This window comes from Belonocnema kinseyi, chromosome 5 (genome assembly GCF_010883055.1).
Source record: "Belonocnema kinseyi isolate 2016_QV_RU_SX_M_011 chromosome 5, B_treatae_v1, whole genome shotgun sequence".
Taxonomy (NCBI): Eukaryota; Metazoa; Arthropoda; class Insecta; order Hymenoptera; family Cynipidae; genus Belonocnema; species Belonocnema kinseyi.
Genome location: NC_046661.1, coordinates 96,801,783 through 96,821,214, shown reverse-complemented (window position 1 = coordinate 96,821,214; position 19,432 = coordinate 96,801,783). Strand labels below are relative to the sequence as shown.

General features: G+C 27.9%; 1 protein-coding gene across 1 annotated transcript in view; it reads right to left on the bottom strand.

Annotated features, from left to right (window-relative positions):
* Positions 1-15,979, bottom strand: part of LOC117173791 (cartilage oligomeric matrix protein) — a 54,931-nt gene extending 38,952 nt beyond the window's left edge. Inside the window, exons 1-3 of the mRNA XM_033362434.1 lie at positions 15,970-15,979; positions 9,020-9,274; positions 6,728-6,925 (exon numbers count right to left, since the gene is read on the bottom strand). Coding sequence (XP_033218325.1) covers positions 6,728-6,925; positions 9,020-9,274; positions 15,970-15,979 — 463 coding nt within the window. The remainder of the gene's footprint in view (positions 1-6,727; positions 6,926-9,019; positions 9,275-15,969) is intronic.
* Positions 15,980-19,432: the final 3,453 nt, after the last annotated feature.

Genomic DNA, 19,432 nt, shown 5'->3' with positions numbered 1-19,432 from the left:
TTTATTTATTTTTTGATTATTTGCCCCCCCCCCCACAAATTACTTTTTTTTGTAAGAAAAGAACGCCTGATTTTTGTAAAAATTAACAAATATATATTAAAGGTTCACTCAAGGTCATTTTTGTTCAAAAGGCTTGTTCCTGAATAAATTAACTCTTATTGTTACCAATTTCGATCTGTCACTCAGGGTAATTTTCTGTGAAAAATATTGATTTACAAAGAATATTTGTCAAACAATAGAATGGATTTCTTCGCCCGAGATGCAAACGTAAATTGTACTATAGTAAAAACAAATGGAAAAATGTAGACGAAAACCAAATTTGGTAAAGAAAACAAACCTTTGTCGACCTATAAATACTAATTTTATTCCCCGAAAGATTTTTAAAAAATCTCTTCGAAACACTTTTATTGCAAATATTTAATTGAAGAAAAATATTTGTTATAAAAATAAAAATAGTTCAATTTTTACATACAATTCTTAAAATAAAAAAATCTGATTCAAGGAGCCTCAAAACGTCGAAATTTAATGAAATTCGCGAAAATCATTTTTCGCATAAAACTCTTCTCATTATGGATGAGAATGTGATAAAATAATCATGGGGCCTTGAAAAAGTAGCGTTTTTCGCCTCTTGACTTTTTTCCATATCAAGCTATTTTTGCTCCAAATGTCCATTTTCATTTGGTTTTTTGGATTTTGAAAATCCTTTAACTTTGGTAAGTTTGATTTTATCAAAAAAAGTTGTCAAGATAAATTGTTCATATTTTTTTGTACCATAAATAGCTGTCGATAAAATTGTTAAATTTTGAAAAAAGTGGTCTCAAAAATTTTGAAAAAGCTTCAACTTTTTGGATTTTTATCAAAAATGGCCGTAAGTTACAACTGAAAAATTACAATTTCAAAAAAATGAAAGTTATTTTAAATATAAAGCTAGACTCGCGACCGGGACAAATCAGAAAATGAAAGTAAATTTGAAAATTGAACTGCAGTTTGAGTATTAAAAACTAAACAGTGATTGATTTTACAAGGTGATTCTAGATCTGTTCAAAATGATATAATTTACATATTTAACGTTAAAATTTGAACTAATTTAATTGAAAAGCCTTAGTAGTGACACAAGTGTAAAGTTCGAATTAATGGCTTCTTAAATGAACGCAATTTCAAAATCTTTTTGAAGTATTATTTCAGTATAAAATATTCCATTTTTAATCTATTTGGTTTGGAAATTAAAAAAAAAAACAATTTTCAATAGTAAACAATTTGAAAATGAATTGTCACAATTTCAGAGTAACAAATTTAAACTTGGAATGTTACGATTATAATTGTTTAATTTTTTAATTTGTATTTCGAAGGTAAAAGTATTTCATTTTGATTCTTAAAGAGCAGTTAAATAAGCATTAATTTAGAAAAAAAATCAAATAAACTGGAGGTTTTTGAATGTTACAAAGAAAAGAACAAAATTTGGAGCTCCTCAAGAATTTTGAAACATTAGGAAAACAATAAAAATTTCTGGGTAGATTTAAAATGATGTTTTATTTTGAAAAAGTACATAACTCAAAGAGAATGTTTAAAAATATTTCAAAAGATTTACAATATTAGAAAGAATCTGGAAGCTCTTAAAACAATTTTGTGTGCAGGATTTTACAAAAATTTTAGGAAAAATGGGAATCAGTCTAAAAGACATTTCAAAGTTCCGAAAAATGTTTAAAATAATTTTAAAATATTTGAAATAATTTAAAAGAGAATAGATATTTTTGATGATTTTGAAATGTTTTCAAATGTTTACTTTTTATTTTGAAAAATTACATAATTTTAAGAGGAGGTGTGCTTTGAAAGAAAAAAATGTTCTGCCTAAATTTTCTTCGTACCTACATAATAACATTTTTGAAACAAAGTTTGCAGGATTCAATTCAAAAACGATTTCTATCAAAATTTATTTTTATTATTTTTTTTGATTAATAAAAAATCCGATTTTTCAGAACTATTTTATGTTTTTTTTTTCAAATACTATGAACATTTTCAAACAAATTTTTTCATCCAGAAATATGTATTCGATTATTGTATTTTCAATAAATAAATAATATTTAATGAACAATTTTTTAAATTGTTTAAATTCAGGAATTTTCAGGAATTTTATATTTCGGGACTTTTATAATTTCGGAAATTTTATTATTGGTTATTTTTCAATGTACGAATTTTACAGTGTCAGGAATTTTATTTTTCGGGATTTTTCAGTCGCTTTTTCCGAAAAATAAAATTCCCACATCACTGTAAAAATTCCGAAATTATAAAATTGCAATGTTATAATTTCGGAATTTTTACAATGATGTGGGAATTTTATTTTTAATTTCCCAATTCAGGAGTTTTATATTTCGACAATGCATTGTCGAAATATAAAAGTCCCGAATTGGAAAATTCTCGACAATTTACAATCTTACCGAATTTAAGAATTGCCGACAGAAAATTTACGAATTATACAATATCCGGGCTAGACAACTCTCTAATTTGAACAATTAAAAAATAGTTAATTAAAAAAATTTTTGTTAGTAGAATAATAAAATATTTTTACCGAGGAAAAAACTTTTTTAATGTTTAAAGTTTCTAAAAATTATTGTTTGCATTAAAAATAACAATAATTGAACAAATGTATTGTTGGTTAAAAAAAGTTGTTTGAAGATGTCCATTTTATTTTTTTACATTACAGAAAACGCTCGAAAAAATAGAATTATTATTAAAAAAAATAAAAATAAAAGTCGCGTTAAATCAGCCTTCATTGAATCCTGCAAAATTTGTTTCACTTGAAGCTCACGTGTTTTAAATTTATGTTTGTATCACATTTTTATACAATTATTGTTATTTTAAATTAAAATAATAATTTAAAAAAAATTAAACATTAAACCAAATTTCTATAATAAAAATATTCGATTATTGTATTTTTAATAAATAAATAATATTGACCACATAACTATTTTCTCAATTTCTGCAATTTGGGAATTTTCTAGTTTGTATATTTTATCATTAGACAGCATTCGGACTGGAATTTTATTATTCGGGAATTTTCAAATTCGATAATATTGTAAACTGCCCAGAATTTCATTATTCTAGAATTTTTTAATTCAGGATTTTCAGGTTTCAGGATTTGTTATTTCGGGAAGTTTACAGTTTCGAAAATATTTCAAAAATTTAAAAAGATTTATAAAATTGTAAAAAAATCTTGAAGATTTTGAGGCATTTAAAACTCCTGAAAAACTTAAATAATAATTTAAATTGTAAATATATATATTTCGAGTCAGCTGTATCAATTATAATGATTTAAAGTTTATTTTAAAATAATATTTTATGAATATGATATTTTTTACGAATGTGCCAGTGAAATTCTGTTCGTCTAATTTTGTTTGCCAATGCGAAACGTAATCTGGCTTGGAACTGTCGTCTTAACATCTAAAAACCGAAAGAACAATTTTCCTATTTCTTGGAATTATAATTATATTTTTATAAAAACGTTAGAATATATATAATTAAGACATTGGAAAATACATACGAGAACTTAATTAGACGAATAGTCTAAAAAAGTCCGTAGAAATTGCAGACCACAAAAATAAAAATAAAAACTAAATAATATTAAAGAACTATATATAGAAAATATATAGAATGAAAATTATAATTAATAATTTTAGAATTAGTGGAAAATATATAAAAACCGTGATATAAATTACTCATTGACTAATATTTGTGGTATTTATTAAAACAACCAAGTTCTGCAAAGTTATAAATGTAAAAATGTTTTAAGGGCATGTGACACAGCTAAATACCTATATTACCGACCTCACTTCTTCCGTTCACTGAATGTTTTTTTGAACCTAAGAACTTTTTTGAACGGTCGAACTTTTTTTATACATAAAATATCGGTCTCGAACTTTGAGAAATGCAAGAGCCGAAAGAAAACTAAGTTTAAGTACAAAGCTTAATAATAATAGATGTAAAAAAATATATTTCAACAATCAATTCCAACGGCATCAGCCGGTAACGTTGTACACGAAAATACGAACTCTGTAGAGCCTCGTCTAGTGGCCGCCAGGTTTTGTATTTTCGTGTACAGCGTTACCGGCTGATTCCGTTGGAATTGATTGTTGAAATATATTTTTTTACATCTTTTATTATTAAGGTTTGTACTTAAACGTAGTTTTCTTTCGGCTCTTGCATTTCTCAAAGTTTGAGACCGATATTTTATGTATAAAAAAAGTTCGAACGTTCAAAAAATGTTGAGGTTCAGAAAAAAGATAAAATAATTTTCAGTGAAGTTCCTACCAAAATGCAGTACCTAAACGTACTTTATTTTACTCTAATAAATCTTCCAAAGTTTCAGCTCGATATCTTATTTACAAAAAAAGTTCTTAGGTTCAAAAAGACATTCAGTGAACCGAAAAAGTGAGGTCGGTAATATAGGTATTTAGCTGTGTCACATGCCCACTTTTAATCCAAATGGTTCTTGTCCAAGCTAAGTTTACCATCAGTGCGTTTCGAAGGTGTGCCGAGAGTTGCTTACAGCGCTCCAAGTGGCTCTTGGCAAACTATATCGATGGGTGCTTTCTACGGGGAGCGTTGGGTAGAGGGGAAGTGACTTTTTTCGGCGGACGCGCCGTCTATATTTATGGCGGGAAATTAAGCCCGCACCGCATCTACGTTTATAAAATCTTTGGTTCGACACAACAATATTAAATAGGTTAGTATCATCTACGCGTGCGAAGATCTTAAAATTGTTTATTTACAATAAAATGAAGTACCAAAAAGATTTAATTCGAAAGTTTAATTTCAGAAATGGAAAATTATAACATATTTAATAGGGTAACTGAACGAATTGCGAAAGGGGAACCATTTGTCGCAGAAATTGATATTTTGAAATAGATATTTTGTAATTAAAAATTTCATACATATAATTTTAGTATTGATAAAAGCAAAACCTAACCTAAAAAAGAAAAACCTATTAAATATGTCATCATTTTTAATTTCTAAAATAAAACTTTCAAAATAAGTCTTTTTCATACTTTAATTTTTCATAAATAAACATTTTAATTGCTGATCTGAACGCACGTTGTGCGTGAGAATATGCACGGCGTGCCTGCGCCATGCGCGCATGGTGCGCTAGAATTGTAATCTGGGTTTTATTTGTTGGCGTACTTAAATGACGTAACGGATTAGATGAATAAGCGGAGCTAAATATTTCTACGCCCACCCCCTCTTATTGTACGTAATTTCCAGTGCCGAGAATTTTTTTGTGAGTTATTGCTATAGTGGAATTAGGCAGGGTGTCCGAGAACTTCATTTTCAAATACCAGAATTTTAATCTTTTAACGTATTTACTGAGAATTTTTTATAAACGGAATAAAAAAGTATTTCTGATACTTAAATAAAATTTATTATTTTATTTTAAACCAAAAAATTTCTTTTCTACTATAAAAGTTGACTTTTTAAAAAAAAAATATTTTTTTTACCAAAAAGGATGATTTTTTTATCAAAATAGTTCAATGTTTAACCAAATAGTTGATTTTTATCTAAGAAAGATCAAATTTCTCTTAAACCTGACGATTTGTAAATTATAAAAAATAATTATTTTTAAAGTTCAACTTTCACCCAGAAAAAATTTTCTTTCTCTTTTTAACATCAAAATGTTGAAAACTTAAACAAAAAGTCAATTTTATACGAAATGGTAAAATTTTCAACAAAACAGCAGATTTGTTCATCAAAAAGTATGAATTTTCAACCAAATAGTTGTATTTTTACACAAGAAATATGTAATTTCTGCTAAAGCAGGTGAATTTTAAAATCAAAAAGACTAACTTTTAAGTAAGTGTTGAATTTCCAACCGAACAGTTGCATTTTTATTCAAGAAAAATGAATATTCGTCTAAAACAGATGAATCTAAGAAAGAAACTTCAAGAAAATAGTAACATTTTTATCCAAATAAAATTATATTTCACTTTCCAATACCAAAATAAGAATTGTGAACAGTAAGATAATTTTCTGTTAAACAATTGTTTTTTTAAACAAAAAGTATGACTTTAAAAATTTTCAACCAAAACTTGCATTTTTGTTCCAGAAAAATGAAAATCCTACTAAAAGAGATGAATTTTTAAATTAAAAAGACAAATTTTCATTCAAAATTTTAAACAAAAAGTAATTTTGTAAGAAACTATTTGAATTTTCAACAAAACAGTTGCATTTTACCAAAAGTTGCATTTTACTTGTGCAATATTTATACTAAAAAAATGCAACTTTAAATCAAAAAGACAAATTTTCAGAAAACAATGGTTTTCATCCAAAAAATATTTCAGTTGACCTATAAGCAACAAAATATGTATTTCAAACCAAAGTTATTGTTCTACAAAAAGAGCTGAATTTTTAACAAAAAAGACGAAATTTAACAAATCCGTTGAATTTTTAACCTCAAAGGATGTCTTTTAAAGAAAATTGTTAACTTGGTAACCAAATAATAAAATTTATAACTAAAAAGATAATCTTCAGGAGAAAGTTTTTGCGAATTTGAAAAAATTACCTATATCAGTTAAAAATTCCCTCCCCTTACCGTTAAAAATCTTAACAATCCCCCCCCTCCCCTTCCTCCTTGAGCTGTTACGTAATTTAAGTACTGCCACTTGTTTATAGAATAATTAATCATCGTGGAATTAGGAAGTACTTTCTCTCGGAATAAGATAGGCTGCCCGAATTTTACCATTGGGTGAACTGTAATACGTAAATTTTATGCCAGCCACTTCAGCATGTTGGGGTACAATTCCCGGGGCAGGTAAATTTTCTTTCAGGGTGGACATTGCAAGCGGTAATCCTGTATTATCTAAGAATACCCTAAGGTATCTGCCCCCAAAAATGATTTTCCATTCTGTATCGCTAGGTTCTATAGTACTGGTAGACCCTTGAAAAGAAAAGAAAGAATTTACATTTAATTACATTTAAAAAAAAAAGATCTTTCGCTCCGCTAGGAATCAAACCACAGAACGTCTGATTGCGGGTAAGGTGCTTTCCCATTAAGCTACTAGAGAGATCGAGAGAAAAATCCTTTTTCAGAAATACATGAATTATTATGCCAGGTGTTACAAGTCAAATTTTTCCAGGAATCTGTGTTATCATCGGAGAATAGCAGAATATTTTAACTTCTTTACAGACTAGATGGAGCTGTGAATTTAATTTAATTTTTATTTGCTTTCTGAAAAAGATAGGCAATCGACAACCGACTGACAACTGGAAGTTCTGTGGTTTGATTCCAAGAGAAGCGAAAAGAGAGAATTTTTCAGAAAAATTAAGTATAAAAAGATTTTAAAGACGTGTTTCGAAGATAAAACTTCTATAGAACATTATTTGGTGTGACTAAGGACAGTTTTGAAAACGTTCAAATAACGTCTTTTGACTTGTACGTCCAAGAAACGTTTTAGGACGTTCCAATTACGTTCTAAAATGTTCACAGTGGGCACAAAGTTTGGCGACGTCTATACGACATCGTTACGACATCTTTACAATAACTTTACGACGTCCTATGTCAATGTCGTTAAGGTGTCTTTACGATATCGTAAATAAGTCGCATAATCTGACGATGTCTTTACGACATCGTAAAGACAGCGAAACGACATGGACATAGGATGTCGTAAAGTTGTCGTAACTATGTCGTAAAGACGTCGCCAAATTTTGTGCCCACCGGGTTGTGCCTAATGGGTCCATTTAGTCTGTAAAGAAGTTAAGAAATTCTGGTATTCTCTAATGATAATACAGTTTTCTAGAAAATTCCAATATTTAGTTTAAAATTCATGTATTTTATTGAAAATTCGAATTTGCGGGAGAACATTTCAGCTTATTATTGACTAATTCCTCCTTTTTGTAAATAATTCCTATAAAAAATTAAATATTTAATTCAAAATTCGTTTTTTGGTACAAATTCATCTCATTGGTTGAAAATTGATCTTTTTGGTAGAAAATTAGTTTTTTCTTATTTAGAATTAATTTTTTTTACTGAGAAAGTAACTGTTCCAGTTTTTGTCCAAAATTTATCTTTTGTGGTAGAAATTTAATCTTCTTGATTTCTGTTTTGTAAAAAATTTAACTATTATATTTTTGTTAGAAATTAATTTCTTTGATTGAAAAAAAGTCTTCAGTTAAAAATTCGTTTTTTTAGAAAAAATTGATCTTTTGGGTTGAAAATTCCAGTATTTTGTAAAAAATTCATCACTGGGATTAAAAATTAATTTCTATGGCTGAAAATTCGTTTTTTCTTAGTTGAAAATAAATTAGTTTTGCTGAATACTCTTTTTTTGTTTAAAATTTACTTTTCTAACTGCAAATTAAACTATTATAGTTTTAGTTTGAAAACTTACCTTTTTTATTTTAAAATTTATATATTTTAATGAAAATATATATTTCTTGGTAGAGAATTCATCTTTTGGGTTGAAAATTGAATTATTTTGTTGAGAATTCATTTTTTGTTTTGAACGATGATTGTTTTAACTAAAAATTTAATTCTTCTATTTTTGGTTATCAAATCTTTTTTTTTATGACTAAAAAAACTATTTTATTAAAAATTTGTTTTTTATAGGCGATTCGCCTTTCGGGCCAAAAATTCTACTAATTGCTTAAAAATTCCCATGTTTGGTTGAAAATACATCACTGTGATTAAAAAGTAATTGCTTTGACTGAAAATTATTATTTCTTTAGTTCAGAATTAATTGTTTAAACTTAAAATGTAACCATTCCATTTTCGTTTAAAAATGTAAATTTTTAGTTCAAAATTCATTAATTTTGCTGAAAACTCGCTTTTTGATGTTTTAAAATTTACTCTTCTAACTGCAATTTGAACTATTCTAGTTTTGGTTTGTAAAAAAACCTCTTGTAGTTGAAAATTGAAAAAAATTAAATCTGTATATTTCTTGGTAGAAAATACATCGTTTGGGCTTAAAATTAAATCATTCCAAAACCCTAAGCTGGACCTTTCTGTCTGATTTTTAATTAATTGGTTATTTACCTGGTGGAAGCGGTGCTGAGACTGCCAAGAGTGAAAAATCGTCTTTTAAAGCTGCCACGTATTTTAGTTTTTCTCTTTTTGTCTTCATAGTACGGATTAAGCAATTGACCCCTAGAGCAGGTACACTCAACATTTCTTGATTGCCAACAAAGTCAGCATAAACCACTTTAGTTTTACTAGCATCGACCCACAAATTAATTTTGTGTTCACCATAGATGACAACTCTATATGGTTCGCCTCTATTTCCCTCTATTTCTGTAAAAAGGAAACACAGATTTATAATTGCAAAAAATCAGAGGAATGTCCTCTTCCGCAGAAATAATTATTTGCAATAATGTATCATAAACAAATTAAGGAGATATTACACTAGCTAGCCCTGAGGGGGCCCCGTATCAAAATTTCTTGGGGCTGGGGGGGCTTTTTAGGAAAATAAACAAAAACTTAATTCAGGAATTCTTATTTGGGGGTCCCCGATCCGCGGGGGCCCCATATGGTTGATATAGCTGATACGGCGGTAGCTACGGCTCTGATTACATCTATATACAGAATTACTCTGAGCAGCCCCAGCCACGCGTTGCTGTGGCTCAGTTATACTACGTTGAATTCATATTATACTAAACTTGGCGCCATCTATTGGCTGCTTACCCAACCTAGATAACGTAAAATGTTGAAGTGTCGGTCAACAAACTAACTTACACTGACATCTGTTAGAAAATTATGGAGTACACAAATAAAAGCATTTAATTTGCAATAAAAAAATATTTAGGTAATTAAATGAGATAAAAAGTATCCTATCTGTCAAGTTAGACCAAATTACACACAGTATACACAATTTCATCAAGATCGGTTAAGTAGTTTCAAAGGTTAGTGGTGACAAACATCGTGATACGGGATTTTTTTATACATAGAATATTGCGAATTAATCCGCCTAAACAATAGAGTCACGCAAATTTACTAACAAAAAGCATTGCTTTTGACAAAATTGTTGAATTTTAAACAAAAACGGTGAACTTTTAAACAAAATAGTGACGTAGTCAACCAAAAAGATTAATATTCTTCCCAAAAAGTGAAATTTTTAACAAAATACATAAATTTAGACCGAGGCAATTGAATTTTTAACTAAAAAGATCAGTTTTACAGAAACACACAAAAATAGTTTCTCTTTATTAGTTAAAGAATTTGATTTCAGCAAAAAAAAAATTACAACAAAATAGTTAGACTTTAACCAAAAAGAAGAATTTTATCAAAGTTGTTTAATTTTGAGCCATATAGTGTATTTTTAAACAAATAAATAAATGATATTTTATTTAAGTTGTTTAATTTTTTCACTAAAAAAATATAAATTTTAGACCAGGTAGTTCAATTTTTAACCAAATATATGAATTTTCAACTAAAATGGTGCAGCTGCAATCAAGAAATGGAATTTCAACAACCTAATTCAACTTTCTAAGTTAATAGTTTAATTTTCAACTAAGAAAATTAATTTTCTGATACAGAAGACAAATTTTTAACAAGGCACATGAAATTTGAATTAAAAGAAAATTACAGTAAAAAAACAGAACAGATCAATAATTCTTGATAAAAAAAATTAATTTTCAACTAAAAAATATAAAAATTACAATAAAAAAATATGTTACAATTTTTAGTGAGTAAAATTAATTTTCATCGAAAAAAACAACAAATTTTCAAGGAAATAGTTTAATTTCTTACCAAAATAGTTCAATTTCGAACTATCTTGGTAAATAAAATAAAATAATTTTCAATAAAATAGGTAAACTTTCAAACAAGGGAATACTTTTTTAATCAAAATGAAGAATTTTCCACTAGGCATCGAAAAAAAATTTTTTTTAACTAAACAACATAAATTTACAGTGAAAAACGGAAGGTTTAAATTTTCAGTTTACAAAATTAATTTTCATCTAAAGCAAAAAAGTGTTTTTTTTATCTAAATAGTTCAATTTCCAATAAAAAATGTTAATTTTCAAGTCAAAAAGATAAACTTTCTACCGTACAAAAAAATAATTTTTAAAGATGCAGTTAATTTTTTTTGCTACAAAGATCCATTTTACACTAAAAAAGGAATAGGGAATTTTTTAGTTAAAAAATTAGCTTGTACAAAAAAAAATAGAATTTTTAATACAATGGTTAAATTTTCAAATAGGGGAATAAATTTGCAACCAAAATTTTCAACTAGAAAAGTTAAATTTTTATTAAAAAACAATTTGAAAGAAGCAACAATAATTTTTGAACAAAATAGTTGAATTTCATCCAGAAATACGAAATCTAAAAAAAACTGTTTGATTTTCAATAATGTAAATTAATTTTGACCGATTTACTGTATTTTTCAACAAAAAAAAGATATTTTCTTTAACTCGTTTATTTTTTCAGAAAAGAAAATAATAGTTAAATTGACAGTTTGAAAAAATTTCAACGAGAAAAAAATCATTTTCAACAAAGAATAAATTTTCAACTAAGAAACATAAATTTACAATTGAAAATTGCATGTTTAAATTGTGAGTCCCTGAAATTATTTTTTATCTAAAAACAGTTCATTTTTAACAAAATATTGCATTTTGTACCAATACAGTTCAATTTCCAACTAAGAAAGTTAATTTTCAAGCAAAAAGATTTTAAAACAAGGGAATACATTTTCAAGCAAAATGATGAATTTTGAATTACACCAGTTAAATTTTCTGTAAAAAATTGAAGATCTTCAACTAAAAAAGATAAATTTTCTACCAAAAATGGAATAGCTAAATTTTTAGTAGAGAAACTAATTTTTCATAAAAAGAGACCGATTTTTCAACAAAATAGTTTAATTTTTAAAGAAAGGCATAAATTTTTAACCAAGTGGTTGATATTTCAAAGAAAGATGTAAATTTTTAACATAAAATGGAACATTCACATTTTCAATCAGAAAAGGAGTTTTTCGCAAAAAAAGTGCATTGAAAAATAGTTACAATTTTAAACAAAGAGATCAATTTTCAATTCAAATGATGCATGTTCTACAAAAAAATTGAGTTTTAACAATGTAATTAAACTTTCAACCAAGTTTTAACATTTTTAAACAAAGAGATCAATTTTCAATTTAAATGGTGCATGTCCTACCAAAAGATTAAGTTTTAACAATGTAATTAAACTTTAAACCAAGTACTTGAATTTTCAGAAAACAAAATTATTTTACAACAAAAAAGAATTTTCAACTGAAAAAATGAATGATCTACAAAAAAGAACAATTTTTCACAAAATAATGCATGAATTTCTAACCAAAGAGTTGAATATTTAACCTAAGATGATAAATTTACAATAAAAAATGGAATAAGTAAATTTTCAGTCAAGAAATTAATTCTGAATAATAAAAAAAGAAATTTGAAACAACATGGTAACATTTTTCATCAATGTCAATTAATTTCTTACTAAAAAAAAGACGAGTTTTTATTCAAAAACATGAAATTTCAACCAAATAGTTCCATTTTATTGTAAAAAGATAAATTTTCAACTGAAAAGTGAATAGCTAAAATTTCATTCAAAAAAATTAATTTCCAAAAAAGGAAAAGGAATTTTCAAGAATATAGTTAATTTTTCTACAAAGTAGATTAATGTTTCATCGAGATATGAGTTAAAAAAAATGGAATTGTTGAATTAAAAAAAAAATGTTCCAAGAAATTGAGTAAAACTGTTTGGATTACCTATGTCAATTAATATTTCAATAAATTGTTTACAGCAATTTCACCCTAAAATAGAATTAGAAAGTCACGGTTTTTGCAGTATTTTTCAACTGTTTAACTTTTCAGTCAGAACAAGGTTAATAATAATTAAAGTCAATGAACATAATTTTTTTATTGAATTCTTATTACACTTAAAGCAAGGTAATAATAATTCTAATTTTACAAAAATAATTGTTGAAACAAATTGTTATTATTTAAAACTATCTTCTCTTAGAATGATGCCATATAGTTAAGGTTTTTCCAAAATTTGGGTATTTCGTCAACTTTTTACTTATTGAAATAATAATTAATGCAAGTTAAACAAATGTTATTCTGTCAGCAAATTAGTATCATTTATAACTACCTTTTTTGATTAATTCTAAAACGTTGCCTTAAATTAATTATTACCTCACTTTAACTGAAAATTAAACAAAAAAACACGTAACTAAAAAAAAGCACGTGACCTTATTATTGCGAATATGTATTAAATATTACACATTTTTAAATAGATTTTGAAAATGCAAGAGTACATCTTAATTAAAATTAATACATATATTGGAAAAAGGTGTTTAAACAATTGCAATTATGGTTTGGTTACAAATTTAATTATTTTTTTGAAAATTTAATTATTTTCTTTAAAAAAATAATGATTTTCTTTGTTTAATTAAACAGTTTTGTTAAAAAGTCGTCCTGTTTCGTACAAAAATCAATTTTTGTTAGAAAAATTGTCTTTTGACTTAAAAATTCAATAGTATGGTTGAATTTTTCTTTCTTTTGTGACTGTAACAATTTTTTTTTATTAACATTTCAACTATTTTGTTAAAAATTCGTCTTTTTGGTTCGAAAATTTATTTTTTAAATTATAAATTTCATCTTTCTTAAGCAAAAATACACCTGTCTTGTTGAAAATTATTCGACGCTTCAGCAGTTTTATTAAAAGAAATTTTGTTTAACTTTATTCAACTGCTTTCAGTTTGCACTCAAAATCTTTTTTGGTTGAAATACGAACTATTACATTTTTTTATTAGAATTCACATTTTTTGGTTAACCTTATACTCTAATTTTCTACCCAAAAAGATGAATTCTTATCAAAAAATATAATAGTTTATATTTCAAATAAAAAATTGTTTAATTATAATTTAAAAACAAGTGAATTCATTAAACAAAAAAAAACGAATTTTCACCCAAACAGTTCGACTGGTAATAAAAAAAGATAACATTTCTACCAAAGGAGATAAATTTTATCAGAAAAGATTTCAAATTATATCATTTATAATTTACAGCTTATTAAATAAAACAATTTTATTTTAAAAATAGGAATCGCTAATTTCAATTATTTAAGATTATAAGAAAATTTCGAAAGTAGGACAAGTTTAAAACGTTACAACAGAAAAATATTTTTAAAATAAAATTTAAAAAATTCAATTATTTAAAATTCAAAGAAATTAAAACTGTATTATTTGTAATTAAAAGCGTTCCAAATTGAAAAATATTAAATTACGATTCAGATTTGAATTTTTAAAATTCGCAACAACTTTCTTCTAAAGATTATCCTTTTAGTTAGAAATTTTATTATTTGGTTTAAAATCTAATCATTTTCTTTAATAGACATCCAATTGGGTTACAAATTGTTTAAAATTCTTATTTTGTTGTTAGAAAGTGAACTGGAATCTTCTTGGGATAAAAATGTAACTATTTTTAAAAGGTTTTTTTGTTTAATTTATCTTTTTGATTTGAAGATTCACATGCTTTAGCAGAAATTACATCTTTCTTGGATGAAAATGTAACTTTTCATTGAAAATTCAACAAGTTTGCTAACAAGCCATAATTTTTGTTTGAAAATTCTACTGTTTAAGTATAATATTTGGGTGTTGAAAAAAATCTGAAATATTTTATGTATAAGAATGTAACTATTTTTTTTCTGGTTGGAAAATAAATTCAATTTTTTTCGTAGAAACTTATTATTTATTTACTTTTTTCAATTTGCAGTCAACTTGAATCTTTTTTCGATGAAAACTCAACTTTTTCATGTAATTACAGATTCTGCTGCTTGAAGAGAAATTTGATCTTTTTTTGATAAATATGGAACTATTTGGTAGAAAATTCTACAATTTTGTTAAAACTTTTTGGTTAAAAATTAGACTGTTTGTAATGTAAATTAAATTTGTTCGTAGGAAATTATTTCTTGTTTAAAAATTCATATTTTGATCGTGAAAACTCGTTTGAAATCCTTTTTAATAGAAAATTCAACTTTTTGTTTGAAAATTTATATTTTTATTTAAAACTTCATCTGTTTTAGAAGAAATTTAATTTTTGTTTAAATCAAAATGCAACTTTCTAGTTAAAAATCATTTTTCTTTGCTTTAATATTAAACTAAGTTCTTTTAAAGATTAGGTCCAATCACTTTGTTAAGGAATCACTTTTCTGTTAAAGATTTATATTTTATGTTGAAAACTTATCTCTTTGATTTGATATTTTGCAGTTGAAAATTTGCTTTTTTTGATATTAAAAAATAAATTTTTGGTTTGAAATTTCATTTTTGTTGGGTGAAATTGCATCAGTTTTGTGGAAGATTAATTTTTTTGCTGAAAAATCATATTTTTTGTTTGCTAATTTAATTTTGTAAAGAAAATTTGTAAATATTAATTTGTTCGAAATTCGTCCTTTTGGTTTTAAAATTCTTTTTTTTTTGTACGAATTCCACCTTTTTATTCAAATAGAAACTATGCCATTTTCTCGTTAGGAAATTCTTAGAAAGGTCAGAGAAATAATGGACTTGCGATATATTTTAAGGAGAGACTTGATCTCTATATATTGTTACAGGTATAAGTGGATTTTGGTACGTAGAATTTACATGGCACGTTTTACTCAAGAAAGATCAGAGCTAAGACTGATCTCTATGTGCTAGAAAAAGCGCGAAGTAGAAAATAATTATACAGTGCCGTGATTATTTTCGTAGATTCCCCTAAACCTTATTCTAACAAGTAATTTTGTCAATACCAACCCAGTGGGCACAAAATTTGGCGACGTCTTTACGATATCGTTACGACATCTTTACGACAACTTTACGACATCCTATTTCAATGTCGTTTGGCTGTCTTTACGATCGTAAAGACACCTTAACGACATGGACATATGATGCCGTAAAGTTATCGTAAAGATGTCGTAACGATGTCGTAAAGACGTCGCCAAACTTTGTGCCCACTGGGAACACCTCCACTTAAAATGAAGTGTTACGATACTCTGCCCCATTATCCGTCTGGAGTGTTTTAACACGTTTACCGGTAAAAGTCTCAGTAATTTCCACGAATGTTTTGAACTTTTCAAAATCGTCAGATTTATTTTAAATAAAATAAACTTCACTCCATCTTGATAAATCATCGATGAATGTCACATCATATTTTGCTCCACTGCACGTAGGATGTCTGAATGGACCACACACATGACTGAACAGTCTCGAGCAAATCACTAGATCGATTTCCTTTCGATATTGGAAACGGAGCGCGAATTTGTTTTTCATCAATACACTTCTCGCAATCATTAAAGTTATCAATTGATTTTACATTGAAAACGTGAAATACCCTATTGTTAATTATATAATTTAAGTCGCGATTATTTAAATGCCCCATTTTACAGTGCCATTCTTCGGCATCATTTTTCGGAAAAGTATTCGTTTCGACTCTATTGGTCTCTTCGTCTTTTCGAACACGACATCCTCTCGCAATGTGACCGAATTGACAACACTGAAGGCATTTTATTTCATATTTGTCAACACTCTCTTTCTTTTCACTGAAATGCTTGCTCCTACCACGCGAAGAATGACCGCCACGACCCTTTGACCAAACTTTGAAATTGTGATTGTTATGATCGTTACGAACGTTTGCATCAGTCATTCGATGAGCACTATAATATTTCAAAGACTTAGCGAACGTCACATCTTGATTCATATCACAATTTGCTATTCTCACTTCACCTTCTTCTAGAATTTTTATTCTTAAAGTATCCAAAGTAGGTAGTTCATCTCTGATTTCCATAGCAATGCGAAAATTGGAGTATGATTCTGGTAAGTTGGCCAGTAGTAATACTGCCAAGAACTTTTGATATTTTCTCCTTCGGCCAGCTTTTCTAATAATCTTCTCATCAAGGTTGTTTGTGTGTCAGGTCCTTCTTGCTGGAACTCAATCTTTAGTTTTTGCCATAAAGTGTTCAATGTAGTAACGCCTTTTATATGTTTCAGTTGGAAAGGATACATATTCAGAATTATCTCCGACATCGCTTTTTAATACTTTTTGTCCCAATCTGCAATCTGAATTAACGTTGATGCTGTTGCATGAGGCCTCGGTATCGTTCCGTCTACGTAACCCATAAAATCCACTTTACAGAGGAATGCCTTTATTTGTATGAACCATGTGTCATAATTGTCTCCTTGTAAAGGCTCTGTCGAGACGTGGGTCTCGGCCATTTTCCACTTCTTCTTTCACGCACTCGATTTATACTAAACACGCACAGGTTTTCCCGAATGCAAGCGACGCGACGCCAAACTTCTTAGCGAAGACGCGGTTTAATTTTCAATCTAAAAATATACCATATTACTAACGATTTCTAGGTCCATGAGCGATATATTTGAAGGAGAGACTCGATCTCCATATACTGTTACAGGTATAAGTGCATTTTGTTACGTGGAATTTACGTGGCACGTTTTACTCAAGAAAGATCAGAGTTTAGACTGATCTCTGTGCGCTAGCAAAAGCGCGCAGTAGAAAATAATTATACAGTGCCGTAATTATTTTCGTAGATTCCCTTATGCTAGCAAGTAATTTTGTCAATACCAACAAAAATGGTCTTTGTAGGTTAAATATTGAATTATTATGTTAAAAATTAAATTATTTTGTTGAAAATTCCAGTATCTTGTTAAAGAGCCATGTTTTATAGTAAAAAAGAAATTTTTTGTTTGAAATAAATTATTCCGAAATGAAATATTCTATGTTAAAGGTATTACAAGATTAAAATGCTGGTGTTTGAATATTAATGATTTGAAATGAAAAATCAGTCAAAGATGAATCAACGTAATTGATATCTACAATATTTAATTTTCATCTATAATATCAAATTTCAATGCGTACCTAATAATATTTTAGCATATAAAAAATACTTTTAATATTACCATAATTAAATTGATTAAATAAGAGCTATAACTTATTTTTTCAAGCTGTAACATCCGAGAGATTTTTAAAGATTTTCTTTTTGGCCTCACACCCGTTTCATTTTTATCTACCTTTAATATTTAGTCTTAGAATTTACGCATTTTATCTTAAGTTGCTCAGATGTATCTGTTTCCATAGTCATAATTTAGCATTCAATTTAGTACTGTCCTTCCATATTTCCCGGGACGATGGTCAGGTTGAAAGGAAATCGAGTCGAACAGTTTTAAAATCTATCCGGAATGAATACTCTAGCCGAAACCTGTTGAGTTATCGCTTCTTTTTTCGGCTGTCTAGGTGCCTTAACACTCTTAATTTTAAGAAATTTACAGCAGAGGTTCGAACAAACAAGCAACATCGGCACCAAAATTTGTTTGCCAGATTGAAAATTGGCAGTCCCTTCAGACGGTCTCGGTCATAACCGAGCACTAATCCGGGCCTTTATTTTTTTACAGTCATAAAGGCATTGAAGCCATCTGCAACCCTGGGCCAGCTAACATTTTCAAATTCTAAAATAACCGTCGGTGACGTCACCTCTCTGCACCCCTTACCAGCCATGGTGGGACTCGTTTGAACCTCTGACTGCAAATTTTCAAAGATCCCTACCCTAGTTTCTTGGGCCTTGCTGGGTCTAACTTGAGAGTGGAGAGACAGACGCAACCCCCGAAAGAAGGAAAGTTTCCTAAAAAATCAGTTGATCTTTCAACCCTTTGGGACGTATACAAACAAAGCCGCGAGTATTCCGCGGGGCGCGAAACACGAGCACGAGATTCTTCCACTGAAAGCAAAAATTCATTCACAATAGATTAAAATCATTTGCTTTTGCCCGAGGATCGTCTCGGTAGTTTTAAAAGAAATATAAAATTAAAAATTGAGTTCCTTCTTCCAAATCTGGCTTCCTACGACAACCTGGTATCCATCCCTGGACTTTGGCATCATTTTGTGAGTGTTTATATATATATATATTATTGTGGCGTTTCTTTGTCGATCTTTCTTTCAATTGTTTAAAATAAAAGCTTGCTACTCGCACGCATCAATTATTTGAATTTTCATTTCTCTACTTACTTTTATTCTTAAAAATTAAGCAAAAGAATAAAAGTAAGTAGAGGAATGAAAATTCAAATAATTGATGCGTGTAAATATAAGATCTTGCAAAACAAGGTGGGACCTACCTTTGACAGAGTAATATACACTCTCTTAAGTCTTTCAGTTGCTCAAAAGATTTAAGCGAAATAAATTAGTTTCTTTTTGGTTTGCTCCAGTTCCTTGCATTTAACAAATCCTAATATTATAGCCCTTCTATATGCCCACTCAGGACATAACAGGAAAAAAATTTGGCAAGAGCGGTAAGATATTATTCGTTAACTTGTTTTGCAAATAATAAATCAAAAAAATATATAGATGTACAGTCTGTCACGTTAAAGCGTGGGTGGCTTTACTCGCAGTCGGTAAGGTGTATCGACATGATTTTGGTGTCAAAATATTAAGAAGAGCTCCCTCTTTC